General features: G+C 59.0%; 1 protein-coding gene across 1 annotated transcript in view; it reads right to left on the bottom strand.

The window, feature by feature from the left end:
- The window catches only part of SDC3 (syndecan 3), a 48,643-nt gene extending 26,505 nt beyond the window's left edge, over nt 1-22,138 (bottom strand). Inside the window, exon 1 of the mRNA XM_059488626.1 lies at nt 22,020-22,138. Within this exon, the coding sequence (XP_059344609.1) occupies nt 22,020-22,109 (90 nt within the window). The 5' untranslated portion in view covers nt 22,110-22,138. The remainder of the gene's footprint in view (nt 1-22,019) is intronic.
- Nucleotides 22,139-22,426: the final 288 nt, after the last annotated feature.

Here is a 22,426-nt window from a genome sequence, read left to right as displayed (position 1 = left end):
GTCCCTGCAGCTCCCAGGGGAGGACACTGGGCTGTCCCAGGCTCAGGGGATGCTCTGGTGTCACAGACATCTTTTATGGAAAATCCTTTCCTTAGGAATTTTCCTCCTGAGAAGCTGAGAGGCCTCAGGAACAAAATGTAAACATTGATTATCTGCTGCTGTGGAATGCAACAGGTGCATCTGTGATTGGTCTCATGTGGTTGTTTCTAATTAATGGCCAATCACAGTCAGCTGGTTCAGACTGTCCCAGCCACAAACCTTTGTTATCATTCCTTCTTATTCTATTCTTAGTCAGTCTTCTGATGAAATCCTTTCTTCTATTCTTTTAGTACAGTTTTAATGTAATATATACCATAAAATAATAAATCAGCCTTCTGAAACATCCTCATCTCTTCCCTCATCCTCAGGCCGCTGTGAGCACAGTCACACTCGGCAATCCAAGCTCTCCAAATCCAGATTTTCCTCCCGCTGGTGCCACTTCCAGCCCTGGCAGCAGGGCTGGCACCGCTCCCCACCCACAGCAGCGGGGTTTGGGCCCTGCCAGGCTCAGTCTGGATTAGGGATGTGGGATGTGCCAGGGAGGGATTACCCAGAGCCCTGCCCAGGCCGGGGAGGGGGCACAGCAAACACCGCGGCTCGAGTTTCACAGAGTTTTAGGGTGTAATACAGCAGGATTTACCTGGGGAGGCTGAAATTCCCCACAGGAGAGGCACAGAAAACCTCGGGGCTCTGCTTTTGTGGATTTTTAGGGTGTGATAAAACCTAGAGAGGCTGAAATGCTGAAATTCCCTATGGGAGAGGCACAGGAAACCTCAGGGCTCTGCATTTGGTGGATTTCCAAGGTGTAATACAACAGGATTTACCTGGAGAAGCTGAAATGCTGAAATTCCCCATGGTAGAGGCACAGGAAAGCTTGGGGCTCTGCCTTGGTTGATTTTTAGGGTGTACTAAAACCTAGAGAGGCTGAAATGCTGAAATTCCCTGTGGGAGAGGTACAGGAAACCTTGAGACTCCTTTTGGTGTAATAAAACCTGGAGAGGCTGAAATGCTGATATGCTGATACCTTGGGGCTCTGCTTTTGGTGGATTTTTAAGGTTGAACACAACAGGATTTACCTGGGGAGGCTGAAATGCTGAAATTCCCTATGGGAGAGGCACAGGAAACCTTGGGGCTCTGCTTTGGTGAATTTTTAGGGTGTAATAAAACTTGGAGAGGCTGAAATGCTGAAATTCCCTTTGGGAGAGGCACAAAAAACCTCGAGGCTCTGCTCTTCATGGATTTTTAAGGTGTAATAAAATCTGGAGAAGCTGAAATGCTGAAATTCCCTGTGGGGGAAGTGCAGGAAACCTTGGGGCTCTGCTTTTGGTGGATTTTTAGGAGAAGCTGAAATGCTGATATTCCCCATGGAAGAGGCACAGAAAACCTTAGGGCTCTGCTTTTGTGGATTTCTAGGGTGTAATTGCAGCCTCTGGGGAGGCTGAAATGCTGGAATTCCCCAGGGGATGGGCACAGGAGATCCACTGGAAGGGGTGACCAATCCTTGTCTGAGCAATGGGACAGAAATTCCTGCTTTTCCCAGGAATCTCTAACCCTCAGTGCCACCCCTTTGTCACCCAGGGGGAAACTGAGTCACGGGGCCAATCCTGGGGCCTGTGCCCCCTCTTCAGCAGCTTCCCCAGGAATCACCTCTGGAAGGAGCAGGGATCTCCTCTGCTCTTCCCTAAAAACACCAGAACCCAAAAACCATCCCCGCTGCCCCCAGAGCTGGAGCTCAGCCCAGCCCTGTCCTGCCTCCCCTCCTGCCCACGTCCCAAACAGCACAGCCCATGTGTGTGGATAAATCCCCTATTTTTAGCAGCTCCTATCACGGGCTCTGGGGCTGGTGGCATTCCTGGATTTCAGAGGGTGCATGGATCCCAGGATGGGGAGGCACAGGGATCCTGGGCAGGGCACAGAGCTGCCCCTTTTTGGGGTGGAGGAGGTGCCATGCCCTGTGCCCACCTCACACTACCCAAAATAAAGTGCTTTTTTTGTGCCCTACCTCACCTACAATTATCCCAAATGAAGGGTTTTACACTGGGCTGCACTCAAAATGTGGATTTGGGCTCCCAGCCCAGCCCTGGAGTGGGAATGTTGGAAAAGGGCTGATGGTTCTGGTCCCAAAACCCCACCAGGACCCGGCTGTGGAACAGGGAACAGCCCCACTGCCCTCACATCCCACTCGGGGTGCTGCTCCCTGTCTGCACAACATCCGTGGGGCAGCGTCCTGAAACCCTACAGGAAAACTGTACAGGAAAACCCTACAGCAAAATCCTCCAGGAAAACCTTCCAGGAAAACCCTATAGAAAAACTACAGGAAAATCCACCAGGAAAATCCTCCAGGAAAACCTTACAGAAAAATCCTCCAAGAAAAACTTCCAGGAAAATCCTCCAGGAAACTTTCAGGAAAATCTTCCAGGAAAACCCTATAGGAAAATCCTATAGGAAAACTCTACAGGAAAACTCTACAGGAAAACCTTACAGAAAAGTCCTCCAGGAAAATCCTCCCAGGAAATTCCTCTCCCTGGATGCCAGGAGTGAGGTGGGGCAGGGAGCTCAAGGCTTTGCCTGCCCCGACCCCCCTGAGGTGCACAGAGCTCCCCCCACCCCAGAACACCCCCAGTGCCACCATCAACACCCCCAGCAAACCGGGAATGTCCCGAGAGGGCAAAGGCCACCCTGTCCCCAGGGTGACATTGCTGTCACCTGGGCCACCCAGCCTCTGATGGCCACCCCCATGGCTCAGTGCACACTCACAAGTGCCAGGTCCCTCTGTCCCTCCTATAACTCCTGTCCCTCTGTCACTCTGTGCCTCCTGTCCGTCTTGTCGCTCTGCCCCTCCTGTCCCCTATCCTTCTGTCCTTCCTGTCCTTCTGTCCCTCCTGTCTCCCTGTCCCGCTCTTCCTCCTGTCCCTCTGTCCCCCTGTTCCTCCTGTCCCTCTGTCCCCTGTCCCCCTGTCTCTTTGTCCCGCCATCCCTCCCGTCACTCTCTCCCCTCTGTCCCTTGGTCCCTGTCTCCCTGTCCCTCCGCCCCTCCTGTACCCCTGTCCCTCTGTCCCTCCTGTCCCTCTGTCCCCTCGGTTTATCTCCCTAATCCGATTGCGGCGCCGGCCCTGCCCGCTCTGACCCTCCGGTGAGCGCCGGCCCCAGGTGAGGCCGGAGCCGCTCCGGGGATTACCGGGAATTACAGCCCCGCTCAGACGGCGACAGCGGCCACACGGAGCCACCGGAGCCGCGGTGGCACCAGCGACAGTGTCCAGCCAGGGGAACCTTCCCGGGGATCCAACCGAGCCAGGGGCAGGAGGCAGGGAATGGCTGCCAGTGCCAGAGGGCAGGGCTGGATGGGATCTTGGCAATTGGGAATTGTTCCCTGGCAGGGTGGGCAGGGGCTGGGCTGGAATTGCCAGAGCAGCTGTGGCTGCCCCTGGAGCCCTGGCAGTGCCCAAGGCCAGGCTGGGCATTGGGGCTGGCAGCACCTGGCACAGGGGGAAGTGCCCCTGCCATGGCAGGGGTAGCACTGGCTGAGGTTTAAATCTCCATCCCAACCCAAACCATTCCACGAATCCATCATTCCACAGCTCCATTAAAACACGGCATTTTTGTCCCCCAGCTCCTGGTCCTGACGTCTCATTCCTGCCGCTCCCAGCTCCCGCCCTGAGCCGATCCCGGCTGCTCCTGCCCGCTCCGATAAGAGCCCCTGAACAATGAAAAGGCGAGGAAAAGAGCAATTCCCGCTTTTTCCAGCAGCCCGGCCCTCCCAGCCCCCTGGTTCCCAGCAGGAACCCGCAGCCGCTCGATCCCACAGATTTCCCAGGGAAAACCCTTCCCTAAAAGGCTCTGGGATGTTTGAGGAGCCCCATCCCGGCTCCCTCGGCGCTGGGGAAGGGATCAGGGCGCTCGGGCTCACATTCCCGGCTCCATTTCCAGTGGAAGGGGCAGGACAATGGCGCATTGTGCGCCGGGGAGAGGAAAATGATCTCATGGTGTTTGTGGAAGGAAAGGTTTGAGCTGGAAACCCCTCCGGGCCCGGGGAAACAGCCCCGGTGGAGCCGCACCGGGAACGCTGCAAAGCCGTGGGGAACAGCCGGGACTCGGCCCCCAGACCCGGGAGGAGCAACAGGGGCGGCTTGGGGACACGGGGCCACGGGGATACAGCCTGGGGACACGGGGACACGGCCCAGGGACACAGCCCGGGGCCACGGGGCCACGGGGATACAGCCTGGGGACACGGGGACACGGCCCAGGGACACGGCCCAGGGACACAGCCCGGGGACAGGGGGACACAGCCCGGGGACACGGGAACATGGGGATACAGCCCAGGGACACGGGGACAGAGCCCAGGGATACAGCCCAAGAACAAGGCCCAGGGACACGGGAACATGGAGACACAGCCCAGGGACACGGCCCAGGGACATGAGCCGGCCCCAAAACGTCCTCTGCTTTCCCCCGGTGGCTCTGGAGGCACAAATCCCCTGCTCGGGGGTCACCGCGGTGTCACCTCCTCTCTGCGGGCGCAAAGCCACCCCTTCCATGGGGACACAACCCGGGGGGAGCTGTCCCACTGCTGGATGCACCGGGATCGCTTTCCCCCTAGAGAGACTCAGGAAAAACCGGGATCTGTCCCAAAGGAGTCCCGTGGGAGCTGGGGGTGGCTTTGGGGAGCCAGGGCTCTGTCACTGTGCCAGGGCATTGTCACCCTGCCAGGGCGCTGTCACCGTGCCAGGGGACGCTCCCCTGACACCGCAGGCGAGGCAGCCACGGGAGTAAAAAGCCTCTTAACGACCACAGAAAGCCATCGTGGGGTATTTCCCGTTTTATTCGGCTCCTTATCGTCGGGTATTTCCCGTTTTATTTGCCTCTTTAAACGCCACTTCATTTGCTGGGATCGGCTTAATTGTGGTCATTAAGGGGGAGAGGGAAAGGCTGAGCTCCCCAGGGATGGACTGGAAAGGAGAGGAGGGGTTTGGGGGCAGATTTCCCAGAGAGAACACCCTCCTGCCCTACAGTCATTCTCCTTTCCCTAAATCCTCTTCCATGGCTCCCGTCCCTCCCAGTCACTGCCTCAGTTTCCCCAGCCCCTCCCCGTGCTGCAGTTTGGGGGCACTCGGGACCACCCCCAGCCCCGAGGTCCAGGGGCAAAAGGACTGGCACGATTCAGGGGAATTTCCAGCATGGGAAGGGGGTCAGGAGCAGGCAGAGGGGCCATGTCCTGTCCATGCAGGGAGGGTGGGCACAGGCCCACAGAGCTGGGGGTGCCCTCAGCTTTAACAGCTTTTGGGGTGCTTTGTGCCAACCCCACCAGTCCCACACGTGGGAATGTTCTTCCTGAACTGCTCCGGGTGGACCAGCCTGGAAATCCCCACTGGCTCCCCCCAGAAGGGGAGATTTCCCCCAAAGGCATTGTCCCAACCCTAAATCCACCAGGAAAAGCCTTGCACATGAGGTCGTATGATTATTGCTCTACATTTCTATCTACTGATGAGGATCCTATTCTTCTAGTTTATTAATCACAATCGACTTCCAATTCTTAGAATCTGGTTTAAATGCAGAGAAGAGTAATAAACACAATCTTATTCATATTAACCCTATTGCTAACCCTAAGTACCCTCCTGGCTGCACTAAACGCTCCCAGAAGGAGGGAGTTCCCCCAAAGGCATTGTCCCAACCCCAAATCCACCAGGAAAAGCTTTGCACATGAGGCTGGAAAAGGGGTTTTTCTCTCATTTTGAGGGATGCAGGGATGATCCAGGCCAAGCCAGGTCACACATCAATGGGATTCTGGAATCACTGGTGTTGGAAAATCCCCAATGCTGGAAAATCCCCTCAGAGCCTGGTGTTGAACCATTAACCCAGCACAGGGCTGTCGCCGCTCACCCCTGCCCCGAGTGTCACATTCTTCAAGTGTTTCCAGGGATGGGGACTCCACCGCTCCCTGGGCAGCTGTGCCAGGGCCTGACAAACTTTTCCACAAGGAAATTTTCCCGGTGCCCACCCTGAGCTGCCCTGGCCCAGCCTGAGGCCGTTCCCTCTGCTCCTGTCCCTGTTCCCTGGGGCACAGCCCGACCCCCCCGGCTGTGCCCTCCTGGCAGGAGCTGTGCAGAGCCACAAGGGCCCCCTGAGCCTCCTTTGCTCCAGGCTGAGCCCCTGCCCAGCTCCCTCATCCCCTCCTGGGGCTCCAGACCCTTCCCAGCTCCCACAAACACATTAAACCCCGGGAATGTGGGGGTGATGTGTCCAGGCCAAGGACAGAGCTGTCCCTGCCCTAAAGCCAACCCTCACCTGGCTGCCCCTAAAACGGTGCCAGTCCCATTAGTGGAGACCCTCCAGGACCTGTTCTGGTGCTGAGCCACAGCTCATGAACCGTAAGAACGATTAATCAGGAATATTCCAGATTCTCATAGGCAGATTTGGATCAACACCGGCTCCCCCTCCCCACAGGCAGGACTCACAAGCAGGGAAAACCCCAAGCACCCTTTTCCCTGTGCTCCTGGTGTTTCATTGGGATTATCCCACCCAGGAAGGTGCTTTTTGCCACGGCAGCAGGACCCGGTGTTTGCCAGCTCCTGTGTGTCCAACAGGAAGAAGTTCCTGCCCACCTTCCTCGCGGTTGTCATGGAAATGCAAAGCGAGCTTGATTAAGATGCTGCCAAATCCAGAATTTCCAGCTGGAGCCCAGCCTGGAGGGGATGGGAGTAACCCAGGGCTGGGTTTGGGGGGAAGCCTTGGAGGGCCTGGGATGGACTGAGGAGGCTGGAAAAGCACAGCTGGAAAAGGGATTTTCCATGAGGAATTAACCCCCCCACGCTCTGGGAAGCCGAGTGGGATGCACAGGATGGAGCCACCCATCCAGGAGAGGGGCAAAGGTGCCACGGGCAGGAATCCACGGGGAGCAGCCCCGCAGCTCCATCCCCGGAGCATCCACAGGACCGGGAGCGGGGCCGGAGCGGGGACACGGCCGAGCCCGTCAGGAGCGGCCAGAAATAGCCCCGATTTCCATATGTAGGACGGGGCGGCCATGCCAACACAGCCACGACCTACTTTCTGCCTGCCCGGCGGGGCCCGGCGCTCCCCGCGGCTGCGGCGGCTCCGGGGCCGCCCCGGGATTCATCCCCAACGCCGGGGGATGCGCGGCTGTGGCCCCGGAGCCCGGAGCATCCCTGGGGATTCATCCTCATCCTCAGCCCCTGGACCCAGAGCATCCCTGGGGATTCATCCCCACTCCCCCGGACCCCGGGGCTCGGAGCATCCCCCGGGATTCATCCTCATCCCGCGGCTCCCATCGGAGCCCTCAGCTCCTCCACAACGAGCCTCTCGCTCCACAGGCGTGCCCTCCACGCTGTATTTTTAATTTTCTAAACCTTTTTGCAACGCTGAGCAGAGAGCCAGGAGCTTTTCAGGCGCCTCTGGGATGCTCCTGCCTTTCAGGGCTGCACGGATCGATGGGTTTCCGTGCGAACACGGCTTTTTCCATTCAGGGGAGAAAAAAAAAAGATAAAATCCAGCCCTAATCCAGCATTGCTGGGAGCCTTCCCTCTCACGGGCAGCGTCTACCTGTGGGGCTGCACTGGGGACGGCACCGGGAAGCCCCCGAGGGGAGAAAAGTGCCGATATCCGGGCAGGAAGGAGGTTCCCGCTCTTTCATTTTCACAGCCCCAGCCTGCTGTGGAAATGTCCCTTCCTGACACGTTTGCTGTCACCTGTCCCGAGCTGCTCAACGCTCCCGGCCTTGCTGGGGAATTACAATTTATTGTTGGAGAGGGAAAACCGAACGCAGCCCTGGCAGCTCTGGGATCCAGCCTGGGAACGGGTGAGGAACAAATAAATTGTGAGGGGATTTCGCTGCACCTGAGGCCTCTGTTCCCAGAGCAGCACAGGATGTGACAGGAGAGAGGGACACAAATGTCCTGCCCTGCCACAGAGGGGAAGAGGGAGGAGAAACTGGGGAGGTCCTGCTGGCGGGGTCAGGACAGTGCCCAGCATGGCAGCAGTGGGGAACAGGGACCAGAATGCCAACGGTGGGAATGTCAGATGGACCAGGATCCTGCCAGGGCGATGGGCACCAGGATCCTGCCATGGGAATGGGCACCAGGATCTCCACGTGGGAATGGGCACCAGGATCTCCACACGGGAATGGGCACCAGGATCTCCACACGGGAATGGGCACCAGGATCTCCACATGGGAATGGGCACCAGGATCCTGCCAGGGGAATGGGCACCAGGATCCTGCCAGGGGAATGGGCACCAGGATCTCCACACGGGAATGGGCACCAGGATCTCCACGTGGGAATGGGCACCAGGATCTCCACACGGGAATGGGCACCAGGATCTCCACATGGGAATGGGCACCAGGATCCTGCCAGGGGAATGAGCACCAAGATCCTGCCATAGGAATGGGCACCAGGATCTCCACGTGGGAATGGGCACCAGGATCTCCACACGGGAATGGGCACCAGGATCTCCACACGGGAATGGGCACCAGGATCTCCACATGGGAATGGGCACCAGGATCCTGCCAGGGGAATGAGCACCAAGATCCTGCCATAGGAATGGGCACCAGGATCTCCACGTGGGAATGGGCACCAGGATCTCCACACGGGAATGAGCACCAGGATCTCCATGTAGGAATGGACACCAGGATCTCCACATGGGAATGGGCACCAGGATCCTGCCAGGGGAATGAGCACCAAGATCCTGCCATAGGAATGGGCACCAGGATCTCCACGTGGGAATGGGCACCAGGATCCTGCCAGGGGAATGGGCACCAGCCCAATGTGCACCAGGATCCTGGCACAGGAATGGGCACCAGTATCTCTACATGGGAAGGTCAGATGGACCAGGATCCTGCCATGGGCACCAGGATCCCCTCATGAGAATGTCAGATGGATCAGGATCCTTCCAGAGCAATGGGCACCAGGACCTTGCCATGGGAATGGACACCAGGATCCTGCCAGGGGGTTGGGCATCAGGATCTCCATGTGGGAATGTCAGATGGACCAGGATTGTACCATGGGAATGGGCACCAAGATCTCCACATGGGAATGTCAGATGGACAAGGATCCTGCCAGGGGAATGGGCACCAGGATCCTGCCAGTGGAATGGGTTCCAAAATCCCCTCAGAGGGACAGGCACCAGCATTTTCCTACAAGAGCGTGTCACAGGGTCCCCACATGGGAACAGGTCCCAGCATTCCCAGTACAGGGCCAGCTACCAGAATTCCCACATGGGAATGGCTCCCAACACCCCCCAGCCAGGCCTGGCCCCAGCCTCACCAGTTCCAGCCCCACAACTCTTCCCACCCACAACCCAGCAGAGCAGGAGGAGAATGAGAGCAGGGAGAGCTCCATGCCAAGGGAATGTGAGCCCAGGGCACCAGGGCTCCCTGGCAGCCTCCTGCAGGAGAAGCTGCTCCTTGCAGCCCATCCTCAGCTGATTCCTCCAGGCTCTGTGAAGAGCAGGGCACATTGTCCCCCTGCAGTGACTATCCCCCACCACACACCAGGTTTCCTCAAATTCTCCACTCCAAGAGCTGCAGGATCCACCTTGTGCTTGGAAAACCACCTCCAGCTCTGACACCAGCAGGAAAATCTTAAAGATGGGACCACGGAAGCTCCCAGAGCCCAGGGGGTTAAGGGAGCACCCAGAGTTCTGGTTTCACACAGGGAAGATTTTTCCATGGTTCCATGGCTGGGTTACCCCACTGGGAAGGAGCATTGTTCCTTGTTATACACACACATTATAATATTGGCTTTTTGCAAATGTTAAAATGGATTTTATATGCATTGTGTTAAATAACTTTGCTATAAAGATACAGTTTTTATTTTGGTTGTTATTAAGCTCAGTGCAATAGCTGCTATCAGTGTGCTGTGTTAAAATGCCTGCTGGGATGGGATAACACCCAATGCACACAGGATGAGCACACCTGGACACATCTGCCACCATCAGCACTCACCGGCTGAAGGCAGTGAGGGCCAGGGCCCAGAGCTGCAGGGGATGAGAATGGACTGAAACCACAGCCAAGGAATTCACATGCTCTAAAAAGGACCCGAGGAGGGGCTGTGTAAAATAGTTCCTGGAAAATGTAAACTGCTTTATGGATTTGCATAAGGGTCTATGAATATGCAACAAGGTGATGTCATTAAAAGGTATTTAGGGGCTATCCCTGAAGATAACTGTGTGCTCTTGGCTTGGTGCCACAATGCACCTGGCCCTAATAACCTTTGCTCTGTGGTCCTTGTCTCCTCTTGTCCTTTATTAAACTTTGCAAATTTTCACAGGAGAGCAAATGTGGTTTTCACATTCCCAAAGCAAACAGAGCCAATTCCTGAGCCCAAAACACCAACTGACCCCTCATTTTCAAGTCCAACCAGGCTCACCCTCATTCCCACCAGCTCAGTTCTTCTCTTCCTTGCAAACCCTTCCCTACAGGTCAGCAGCACCAGGACAATGGGTCCCTGCAGGTCCCTGTGGCCATCATCCCCCAGCACCCTTTGGCTGCTTCTCCCAGCCCTGCTCTTCCTCCTGGATTTCCCCTCCAGGAATTTTCTTTCCTTTTTCCCCACCAGCTCTGAGCTGTGCCAGACAAGCCCCAGTTCCCAAAACCCTGGGGCAGGCAGAGCCCAAATCCACACCCAGCCCTGGACCCTGATCCTCCTCCTCACCCCAGAGCTCGCTCTGCTCCTCATTCAGCTTCTAACCTTTGCCAGAGAGAAAAAAACAATGAAAAATCACCAAAGCCCTGATTTTTATGCAGGGAAGTGCAAAGCTTGAGCAGGCAAGGGTTTTTGACGATATGGATGAGGGCTTAGAGTCTTTTATTAGTAGTTTCGCTGATGATACCAAATTGGGTATGAGTTTAGATCAACTAGAGGGGTGTAGGGCTCTCCAGAGAGACTTGGAACGGCTGGACAAATGGACAGAATCAAATGGGATGAACTTCAATAAGTCCAAGTGCCGAGTATTGCACTTCGGCCATAATAATCCCCTGTACCGATACAAGCTGGGGATGGAGTGGCTGGATAGTGCCCAGGTGGAAAGGGACCTGGGGGTGCTGGTTGACAGTCGATTGAATATGAGCCAGCAATGTGCCCAGGTAGCCAAGAGGGCCAATGCCATCCTGGCCAGTATCAGAAATGGTATGGCCAGCAGGAGCAGAGAGGTCATTCTTCCCCTGTACTCGGCACTGGTGAGGCCTCACTTGGAGTATTGTATCCAGTTCTGGGCCCCTCACTTTAAGAGGGACGTTGAGTTACTTGAGCGTGTCCAGAGGAGAGCAACGAAACTAATAAGGGGCTTGGAACACAAGCCATATGAAGAGCGACTGAGGGAGCTGGGGTTGTTCAGCCTGGAGAAAAGGAGACTAAGGGGCAACCTCATCGCTCTCTACAACTTCCTGAAGGGTGGCTGTAGTGAGCTGGGGGTCGGCCTCTTTCTCCGGGCGACAACGGATAGAACAAGAGGACACAGTCTCAAGTTGCGTCAAGCTAGATGTAAGTTAGAAGTAAGAAGGAAATACTTCACAGAAAGAGTGGTCAGAAACTGGAATCATTTACCCAGTGAGGTGGTAGAGGCATCATCCCTTGAAGAATTTAAAAAAAGACTGGATGTGGCACTTGCTGCCATGATCTAGTTGAACAGTTAGAACATCGGCTGGACTAGATGATCTTATAGGTCTCTTCCAGTCTTGAAAATTCTGTGATTCTGTGATTCTGTGACCTTCCTGCCCTGCTGCCCTCTGGAGAAGCAGAGGGGTTTTCCTCTGGAAGATCCCGGGTCACACAAAGCAGCAGCAAAATTCCCCTGCTCCTCGGGGTTTGGCTGTTTTCCCTCACCTCCCACCCCATCCTCATCCTGGGTGAGGAGCAGGATGGGATAAACCCCACTGAGGCACCGGGAAGTTCAGATTTGGTGTTTCCCTAATTAGGAGCCAGCAGAGGCAGGCAGGAAGCACCGACCCTGCTCCAAAACCTCGAAAGGAGAAGGAACCCAATTAACTTCTCACTGCCCTCTCAGCTGAGGTGAGAACTGAGCCTGGGACGTGTTTGGAGAGCCACAAGGTCGGGCCTGGGGGGGTTCAGAGCTTGTTCCATCCCCAGCTGGATTTGGGGAGCCCAATCCTGAGCTGTGACCCCAACTGAGGACAGGGAACTGCTGGGGAAACACACGAGCCGTAGATGTGGAGTTTGGCTTTTTCTTTTTTTTTTTTTTTTTTTCCCCTCTTCTCTAATTGCTGCTGCTATTTTAACAGAGCCAGGCATTTCCTTGACGATTCACAAGGCCTATAAATGTTTGATGTCCCTTTCCCTCCACGCTCAGGCAGCAACTTCTGCTGGGCACTGGGGGAAGAAAGGCCCGGATTGGAGCTCCGGGATGGGGCATCGGCTGCAGGGGGAGGATCCAGCCCCGGATCCACACGGAAAAGCTCCATCACACCTCTGTGCTCCTGTCCTCTCCTCCCCCCAGTTCCTAGAAGGAGATCCCACTGCCCAGCCTCCGTGCAATATGGCTTTGTGCTGCAGGAGCCTAAATATAGAGCCTAAACCCTCCGGGGGCTTTGCTGCGCTCCGAGGTATTTATAGCTGCAGGCAAACTCCGGCTGGAGCGTTGGGAGCAGCTGGAATTGCGCTGAGGGTGGATACGGCCCTGCCTGCAGCAGGGATTTGGGGTTTTGGGGTGCCAGCCCTGCCTGGATCAGCCCCGATCCTGCTGCACCCTGACTGAGGCAGGAACGTGTGGGAATCCCACCTGTGCCAGGGGCTGGGGGCAGATTTGGGGTTTTAAGGCCGAACCCAGAGCAAAGAGGATGAGGCTGAGAGGTTCAGGGCCAGCCCAGCTGCTGCTCTGTGGCTCCTCACAAAAATCCAGGCACTCGTTGCTCCAGAAGCATTTTCTGGGAATGGGGAATTCACCCCTTGGAGCATCCAAAGGGGAGCAGGAGGGATGAAACGGCCCCTTCCTGCCAGCCCTCAGTGTCCAGCCCAGCTCCTCTCCCATCCCTGCTCCTCACACCCTGATCTGACCCAGCCCACTGGGAAAACTGGGCTGGAGGGATGGCATGGCATGGCATGGCATGGCATGGCATGGCATGGCATGGCATGGCATGGCATGGGGACATTCAGGGGCAACAACCACTCCTCCACCCAGGGGTGGGTGCAGGGATGGGAACGGGCTGGGAGCCAGCTCTGCATCCCAATCCCACTCCCCTTCCTGCCCTGGAACCCCTGGCAGCATCAGCAGCTGCCTGGCTGGGCCTTGGGAATGTTTTCATCCAGGAGTTCCAGCACTGGGATCACAGAGTCAGCCCTGGCCAGAGGTGGTGAGAGCACTCAGGAATGCTGGAGTGGGATCAGCAGGAAAATCAGCAGGAAAATCCCTCAGTCAGGTTCCTGGGACTCTCCTGCCTCTAGGATAGTCCCAGGCAGACCCTCAGCCTCATCCCAGGCTGGTGGGACCAGCAGCCAAAAAGCTCCTTGGGAAAAAAAAATCCCCAAATCCTCACAGAAATGAAGGATTTTCACCAAATCTTGGTCAGAACCTGCACAGAAGAGCCCACAGGAATGCTCCTCCCAGATCCCTTCCCAGCACAACTCCCAGGTGCTGCAGGGCTGGAAGCAGCTCCCTGAGCAGGCAGCCCCAAAAAAAATCCCAGTTCAACCCCAAAAAGTCCCAGTTCAGCCCCAAAAAGTCCCAGTTCAGCCCCAAACTTCTGTGGTGGGTGGGAGAGAGGACCTGGAGCTGCTGCTCCGTGCAGCCCCATCCACTCCCAGGAGTTCCCAGGAATTCCCATCTCCTCTTGGGTCAGGGGATCCCTATGGACACAGGGACATCCCTGGGAAGGACAATGTCCCCTCCCTGCCCGCCCAGCCCTGCCACACTCCCCCTCTCCTTCCTCCTCCTCCTTCTCCTGGCTGCTGAAGAGCTCTTGCCATGGAAAATAAAGGGATTCAGGATGTTCCAAATCCAGGATCTGCTCCCATCCCGGCACCCCAGCCACAGATCCCACCAGCACCTTCCCAGTGCACCCCTGGGCATCGCCCTGGTGGCTTTAGGGACATCTGTGGGACACTTGGGAACACCCTGCCAGGGCCTGGCCATGCAGAGGTGGAGGAGGATTAATTAATCCCAATTATTATAAGTAATTAATCCAAATTAAAGGCAGGAGGGCAAAGGGGAGAACCAGCTGAGCCACCCCAACTCCAGCACTGGGAACACCCCAAAATCCAGGTGGTCCTGCCCAGCCCTGGGCCCCCAACACTGCAGGAACTGTCCCAGGGCCATAGGGCAGTCCTGGATCCAAGATCACAGGGGGATCCCAGGATCCAGAGCCATCCTCCAGTCCCAGGATCCAGGGGAGCCCATCCCAGCTCCCACCTACACCAATCCATTACTGGTAAATGAGGAAAACGGCTCCTCCGGGGAAAACAAACCCAAGGAATTTGGTGGCTCTGGGATTTCAGACCCCGAGTGTTCCAGTGGAATGGGATTCCCAAATCCTAGAGGAGCCTGGAGGGGTGAAGAAGCCCCTTGGGCACTGAACCCCACCCAGGATCCCAGTTCATCCCAGTTCATCCCAGTTCATCCCAGTTCCCTGCCCCCAAGTTCTGATGGACCCCCAATGTCCCCATCAGTGCTCTCTCTGATTAACACCAGGGTAATTAACACCTGTCAGCACAGAGGGCACTGACCTGCTGCCGCTGGGGGATAATTAGACTTTAATTAGTGCTCATCAGAGCCCCCCCACACAGCCTGGGTTGGGGGCACCGAGCTGGGCAGGAAATGGGATTGGAATAATCTTGGATTATTTCTGGAGGAGGAGCAGGAGGTGACAAAGGCAGCGGTGGCACCAAAGCCCAAAATCACCCCAAAATCATCCCAAAAGGGAACCTCAACTTCAGCTGCCTCCAGGGGGTCTCAGGTGCCTAAAATCCCCCATTCCATCCCCTAATCCCTGGCAGCTCCGGGATTTCCCACTGGATCCGGGGCTTTGGAGCGGTCCGGGCCACCCCAGGTCCTGTCCCAGCCCCGGCTCCAGCCCCTGATCCCGGCCCCAGCAGATCCCCACACCTCCCTCACCTGGCACTGCAGCCCGGGGGAGAGGGGAAAGGAAAACCTGGTTGATGCCATTCCCCAAAAAACTCCAAAATGCAGGGAAAAATTACATTATCCCATTTTTCCTGCTTGATTTTCATTGGGTGCATGGAGAAGCCCTGCAGGGACACAAGGGCCGTTCCCAGCACCTGGAAAAGTTGTGAGGAGCCCAGATTTGCCTTAAAAAAGCTGGGAATGGTGGGTTAACACCAAGTTTGGGGAAGCAAAGTTCCCTGTGTGCTCCCAGAGCTGCTGTCTCTGCAGGGACACAAACACAACAATTTTCTGTTCCATTCCAGCTTAACTTGCAGAAATGAGAAATAAATAAGAATTTTTCTCTCTTAAATGCCCACTTTGGCCCCCAACTCCCACTCCCCTGCCCCAAACCACAGCCCTGCGTTGGATTTTTGACATTTGCTGCCCGAGTTTCCCTCCCAACCCCCCCGAAGGCTCAGCCAGGCCCCCCCTTCCCTCAGCAGCTCCTGAACCGGCTCCATTCCCCTCCTCCTCCTCCTCCAGAAAACATCATTTTTTTGGCAAACAAAGTGTTTTGCCAACAAGCTGTGCTCCGTGCTGCCTAGGAGATGAGGCTTTTCCCAGTTTTCCCAGCTTTTCCCAGTTTTCCCTGGCTCTAGCCTCCTCCTCCTCACTCCAGGTCCCCCTTTGGGGCTGCAGCCAGGGGGGATTTGCACCCAGGCTCCCCCACATTGAGGTTTTCCCTCCTTTTTTTCCTAAAATAATCCAAATTTCTCGCCCAGCCGGGGCAGCAGCAGCAGCCCTGAGGTTGCTGCTGTTATTTTTGTCTCCAAAGAAAGAGTTTGAGCCGTGGCCAAGCTGTGCTGAGCGGGGAGGGAGAGGCTTTTGTGTGGCCACAGAGATGAAAACACAGCCGGGCTCGTGGGCAGGGCAGAGGGAACGTCCCAGAACATCCCAGTCCATCTGAGTATGTCCCAGCTCATCCCAGAACATCCCAGTCCATCTGAGTATGTCCCAGCTCATCCCAGTCCATCTGAGCATGTCCCAATCCATCCCAGCACATCCCAGTCCATCCCAATTCATCCCAGCTCACCCAGTCCAGCCAGTCCATCCCAGCATGTCCCAGTGTCTCCCCATCCATCCCAGCAAATCCCAGCCTGTCCCAGTCCATCTGAGCATGTCCCAGCCCATCCCAGTCTCTCCCAGTTCATCCCAGCATGTCCCAGCCTGTCCCAGTCCATCCCAGCACATCCCAATCCATCCCAATACACCCCAACCTGTCCTAGCACATCCCAATCCATCCCAGCACATCCCAGCACATCCCAGCACATCCCAGCACGTCCCAGTCCAGCCAAATACATCCCAACCTGCCCCAGTCCATCCCAGTCCATCCCAGTCTGTCCCAGTCCAGCCTGGAGGGAGCTGGGAGCTGCCCTGGGATGCTGAGGTGGAAAAGGAGGTTTTGGGTCCCCCCAGATTGGTGCTGTCCCCTCAGCAGAGCCACACTCGGGTTCAATGCTGGCTCAACCAGCCCAGAATTAACTTTTTTTTGAGTCAATTTTAATAAAAATCTTTAAAAGAACCGGCTCTAAAAATGCTTTCACCTCCCCACAGCCACATCCCGTTCCTTCCTGACCACAGAAAGCTCCAGAACAGAGTTCAGGGGGCAGGTGCTGCCCCCAGGAGCCTCCTGAGCCTGGATCCGGCCACGTCCCTCCCTCCCGGCTGGAATTCCCGTCCTGGAGCTGCTCACGGAGAGCTCTGCACGAGAGCTCGGCTTAAATGTCAAATTAATTAATGGGAGAGAGGGAGGAGTGGCCGCGCAAAGCTCCCGGCTCCGGGGGAGGGGAGGGACCGCTGGACCCTGCCCGGGGCTGGGAGGGAAACTGGGAACGGCACAGGACGGGGAAAACTGGGAATGGCACAAAACTCAGGGGTGGGAAACTGGGAATGGCTCGAAAGACAGGTATGAAAACTGGGAATGGCCCAAAACACGAGCTGGGATTGGCTCAAAACGGGGGAAACTGGGAATGGCTCAAAATAGGGGTGGGAAACTGGGAATGGCTCAAAATAGGGGTAGGAAACTGGGAATGGCTCAAAATATGAGCTGGAATTGGCACAAAACTCAGGTGAAAAACTGGGAACGGCAAAAACACGTGTGGGAAAGATGGGAATGGTACAAAAGACAGGGAGGCAAACTGGGAATGGCACAAAGCACCAGCTGGGATTGGCACGAAACTCAGGTGGAAAACTGGGAATGGCACAGAACAAGGGGGGAAACTGGAAGTGGTTCAAAACATGGGTAGGAAACTGGGAATGGCACAAAATATGTGTGGGGAAAATGGGAATGGCACAAAACACAGATGGAAACCTGGGAATGGCACAAACCATGGATGGCAAAGCTGGGAATGGTACAAAACACACATGAGAAACATGGGAATGGCACAAAATATGAGTGGAAAAGCTCTGAATGGCACAAAACTCAGGTGGCAAACTGGGAATGGTACAAAACACGAGGGGGAAACTGGAAATGACATAAAACAAGAGGGGAAATTTGGGAATGGCACAACATAGAGGGAGAAGCCGGGAACGGCCCAGAGCACGGGGAAGGCTCCACTCCTCCCTCCAGAGCCGGGCGGTGGCTCCGGAGCCCGGCAGGGACCAGCGGGGCCCAGGTGACACCGGGCAGGGCCGCGGTCCCTTCCTGAGGAGAAACCCTTCTCCAGCAGCTCCAAGGGAGCCTCGGGCCGGCTGGGGAGGATGAGGAGGGGAGCTAGGATGCAGGGAGCACATCCTTGCACTCCCAGGAGAGCCCAGCCACATTCACAGGGCTCCAAATCCCCGCTCCCCATCTCCCGAGCCCAGAGAGCACCGGGGCTGAGCCTCCAGGAGCAGAACAGCGGCAAAACCCACCCAGAACCGGGTGGGAGGCGAGGCTGGGACCGGCCCCAGCTCCGGGAGAGCCGGGAGGGGCCGGGACACGGGCACAGAACCCACCGGGGCTGGGACATGGGAACAGAACCCACCGGGGCCGGGACATGAAAACAGAACCCACCGGAGCCGGGACATGGGAACAGAACCCACCGGGGCCGGGACATGGGCACAGAGCCCACCGGGGCCGGGACACGGGCACAGAGCCCACCGGGGCCGGGACACGGGCACAGAGCCCACCGGGGCCGGGACATGGGCACAGAGCCCACCGGGGCCGGGACACGGGCACAGAGCCCTCCGGAGCCGGGACACGGGCACAGAGCCCACCGGGGCCGGGACACGGGCACAGAGCCCACCGGGGCCGGGACACGGGCACAGAGCCCACCGGGGCCGGGACATGAAAACAGAGCCCACTGGGGCCGGGACATGGGAACAGAACACACCGGGGCCGGGACACGGGCACAGAGCCCACCGGGGCCGGATCAGAGGCTCCGAGGGCTCGGGAAGGGAGCAGTGCCCGGCTCCCGGAGCCCCGCCGGGCCCGGCAGGGTTTGGTACCCGGCTCACGTCCCCGGACCGGCATTCCCCAGCCCCCGCCGCCGTCTCCCGGGGCTGCCGCACATCTCCCGAGGGAAAGGAGCCCTGGGGACAGCCGGGGACGGCACTGCCACTGGTCCCAGGCCGGGGCAGGAGGTGACAGTGGCCAGAGGACGCTGCACCCCTTGGGGACCCATTCCTTTATTTATTGATACATTTTTTTCCTCGGTTTCTCCATGAAAGAGGAAGGAGCTGGAGCTGAGCACGGCTGGATTGGGAGAGCTGGGCTGACCCTACAAAGGGGGCTGGGCTGGACCCTGTGTGAATCCAGCTCACACCAGGGAGCTCCAACCCACCCCTGGGGCCAGGCTGAGCCCTGTAAACCCGTGACACCAAACCCCAGAGCAGCCCCAGAGACCCTTCCCCATGGCCCTGAGGCAAGGCTGGAAGCCAGGGAGCTGCTGAGGCCAAAACACAGAAATCGTCACAGGAATGAGGGTGTCCTGTGACTCCCCAGCTCTGGTGGGACCTGAACCCCCCCAGATCCATGCAGGGCAGGGGGTGCTTCACCCCAAAACCCTGCAGGGCTTCTCTGGGGCTGTGTCCCTCATTATCCCTCTGGACTGAGCCAAGGGAGGACTCAGGGGTGGCAGGGAGCAAGGGAGGCCCTTCCACAGGGAAAAACAAACCTGGAGTAAATCCAGAGCATCCCTACGATCTCCTGCACAGGGAGCCAGGACCTGGCCGGTCCCAGAGCCACCCCTGCAATGCTCCAGGGACCTGGCAAAGGTTAGGGGCAATCAACACTCTCGGTAATTAAAGGTGATGAGTTGATCCCTAAGCCGGGCTCCGACAGCAGCCAGAGCCACAACAAAGCATCCTGATCCCACCTTGGGGACCCCAGAGCCAGGGGGGCACTCAGGGCTGGCTGCACCCCCCCTGCATGGAGGGGAGCCTCTCCTGGCGATCTGGGGTGTCCCACAGGGGCTGAGCCCGTCCCTGCCCCAGGAATGGCTGATGCAGGAGCCTGGGTGTCCCTTGTCCCCTCTCCCCATGGTCCATATCCAGCTCCTAAGGGATGAGGCAGGACCAGGGAGGAGCCTTGGGAAATCACAGACAAACCCAAACCTGTCCACGGCATTGTTGGGAAAACCTCTCTGCCGGCGATGGGACCCACCAGGAGGAGAAGCCCCTGTTCCCTGCTCTCCCACGCTGGCACGTAAAGGGTTACAGGGACTGATCCCAAGGGGATCCATCCCAGCTTCCACAAAGGCCGGGCCGGGAGGGGTCACGGACTGCTGGAGATCAAAGAGAGGCATCGAGTCCCGGGAGGTGTCACAGCCGTGCCCTGTCCCTGTCCCTGATCCCCTGGGACGGGCACAGGGCCCCGGAGCTCACGGGAGCGGTGCCTGCGGGGCTGGGCTCGCTCATCGCGGCTCCTCCGGGCAGCCAGGATCGCTCCGGGTGCTGCCCCAGGGAGAGATTCCCTGGCAGGGCCCAGGATCCGGCACTGGGGGAGCAGGAATCCCCAAATCCATCCGATCCCACCGTGAGGGATGTGCCGGAGCTGGGCCAAGCCCCCGCTTCCCTCCCGGTGGCCCAGGGGAGGAGCTGAGTGTGTCCAAGGAGAACGAAGGACTGAAGAGGGAAGAGAGGGGGAGAGGAGAGGCCTCGATCCCATCCAGGTGGAGGCAGCAGCTCCTCCAGCCCTGGGGAGCATCCCACATCCCATCACCTCCAGCCCGGCACCGAAGAGTCCCACAGCCTCCCCTAAAAGGCCAAATGCCCCCGGTAACGCCAACAGCTTCACCCAGTAACCAGCAACTCCCCAAAAGCAGAAGGGGAAAAGCTCATTTGGGGGGGATGAGCACCCCAGAGCTGCCCCCACACCCTCAGGGGTGCTGGGACACCGGCACAGCCTCACTCACCGCTCAGCACCCCGGGCACCGGGCACGGAGGGAGCTCCCGGCGGAGCAGAGCCTTCCCCGGATCCATGGCAGGGCGAATTTCGGATAAAGTGCCCTTGGATCCGTACAAATTCACCAGAGGCATTGGAGGAGAGTCTCAGGTCCCCTCAGAGACGCCGAAGTTGTGTCTCTGCTCCAGAGGGGCAGCGCTGCTGCTGGGAGAGCTGGGAGAACGGCCCTGGTGCAGAAATGGGGGAGCCAGGCCGAGGCACCCCCAAACCAGAGCCCCGAGAGGAGGGGGATGAGCTCCGGGCTGTTCAATGCAGCAGCCAGGCCCTGGGGCTTCTTCCCCTCTTCAAGAGAGGAGGATGAGGAGGAGGAGCAGCCTTCCTCTCCACCACCTTCTCCCGTTGCTCACGGGCTGGGAGGAAAAGAATCCTCGGGCTCCTTCCCGGAGAGCATCCCCAAAAAGCAGCGCCCCAATCCCCCGAAGTCCAACGCCGGGCTCGGGGCTGGGATCAGGCGGGGCAGGGAGGTTCCCGTGGATCCCTCGGATCCGTGGATCCCGGGGGGAGCAGCAGCTTTGGAAGTGCTACCAGCACCCCCGGCTCCTTCTCCTCCGACCCCCGGAGGGGGAAGAGCGGGCGCTGCCTGCGGAGCCCGGGCTGCGTCTGCCGCCCCCCGCCGCACCGGGCTGGGGATGCCCGAGGGGAGGGGAGCGGAGGGGAAGGACGGGGGGGACAAGTTCCCGCTGCCCCCGAGCAGCAGCAGCAAGGGGGGTTCCTCCCTCTCCGCCCCTCGGGCTGGTTTTTAAGGCGTGTTTCGCTACGACCTTCAAACGGCAGCTGCCCGCAGCCCCCTCCCCGCGGCCGCCACCCTGCCCGGCACCGCCCGGGGGGTCGCAGGGGAGGGGACAGCCCCGGGGACAGCGCCTGCAGGGCTCGGGGGGCTTTGCGGGCACCGAGGGGCGGCCACGGGGCCGGGTGCGGGGAGCGGAGCCCCTCGGGAGCTGGGGGACCGCACCAGCCGGGTCCCGGTCCCCGGGAGTGCCGCCCTCCCGCCCGCTGCCGCTGCCAGACCCCGCACGGTGTCGGTGCCCCCCGGTACCGCTGCGGGCCCCACGTCCCCCGCCCGCTGTTGATCCACGCACGGTACCGAGGCCGGTTCCGGACCGGTGCCGGCTCGTGCACGGTACCGGTGCCACCGTACACACCCCCGTTCCACCGCACACACCCCCGGTACCGATCTACGCGCGATGCCGGGGCCGGTCCCACCCCCCTGCCCACGGCAGCTCATCCGCGGGGCCGGTGCCGCCCGCTGCCGGTCCCCGGGGCCGGTTCCCGCTGACCCCTCCCGGTGCCGGTCCCCGCTGACCCCTCCCGGTGCCGGTCCCCGCTGACCCCCGCCCTGCACCGGTCCTCGCCGCCCCCTCCCAGTGCCGGTGCCGATCCCTCCCCTCACCCCCCGCTCGGTGCCGGTCCCCGCCGCCCCCCAGGCGGTGCCGGTGTCCCCCGGCCGTGCCCCCGCCGGTGCCCCCGCACTCACCAGCGCGGCGCGGGCGCTGAGCAGCAGCAGCAGCAGCAGCGGGAGGCTCCGCAGCCCCCGGGGCGCCGGCGGCGGCACCTCCCCGGGCATCTTCCTGCCGCAAGGACGCTGCCGGCGGCGGCGGGAGGCGGCGGGAGGCGGCGGCGGGGGCGGGGAAGGGCCTTTGTTGCCGCCGCCCGCGGGAGGCGGGCGGTGGGTGCGGGCGCTGGGTGCGGGGCCGCCGCCGCCGCCGCGCCGCCCTCCCGGCCCCGCCGCGCCCCCCCCGCGCCGCCGCCGCCCCGCCCCGGCCCCGCACGGCCCCGCACGGCTCGGCCCGGGGACAGCGGGAGGGGACGGGGGAGGAGCCTGGGGGGGACCGAGCGGGGCTGGGGGGGATTGAAGAGTCCTGGGTGGGAGCTTGGGGGGAC

Source organism: Ammospiza nelsoni, chromosome 25 (assembly GCF_027579445.1).
Source record: "Ammospiza nelsoni isolate bAmmNel1 chromosome 25, bAmmNel1.pri, whole genome shotgun sequence".
Lineage (NCBI taxonomy): Eukaryota > Metazoa > Chordata > Aves > Passeriformes > Passerellidae > Ammospiza > Ammospiza nelsoni.
The sequence above is the reverse complement of the archived record's forward strand: the minus strand, read 5'-3'. Positions and strand labels throughout refer to the sequence as shown.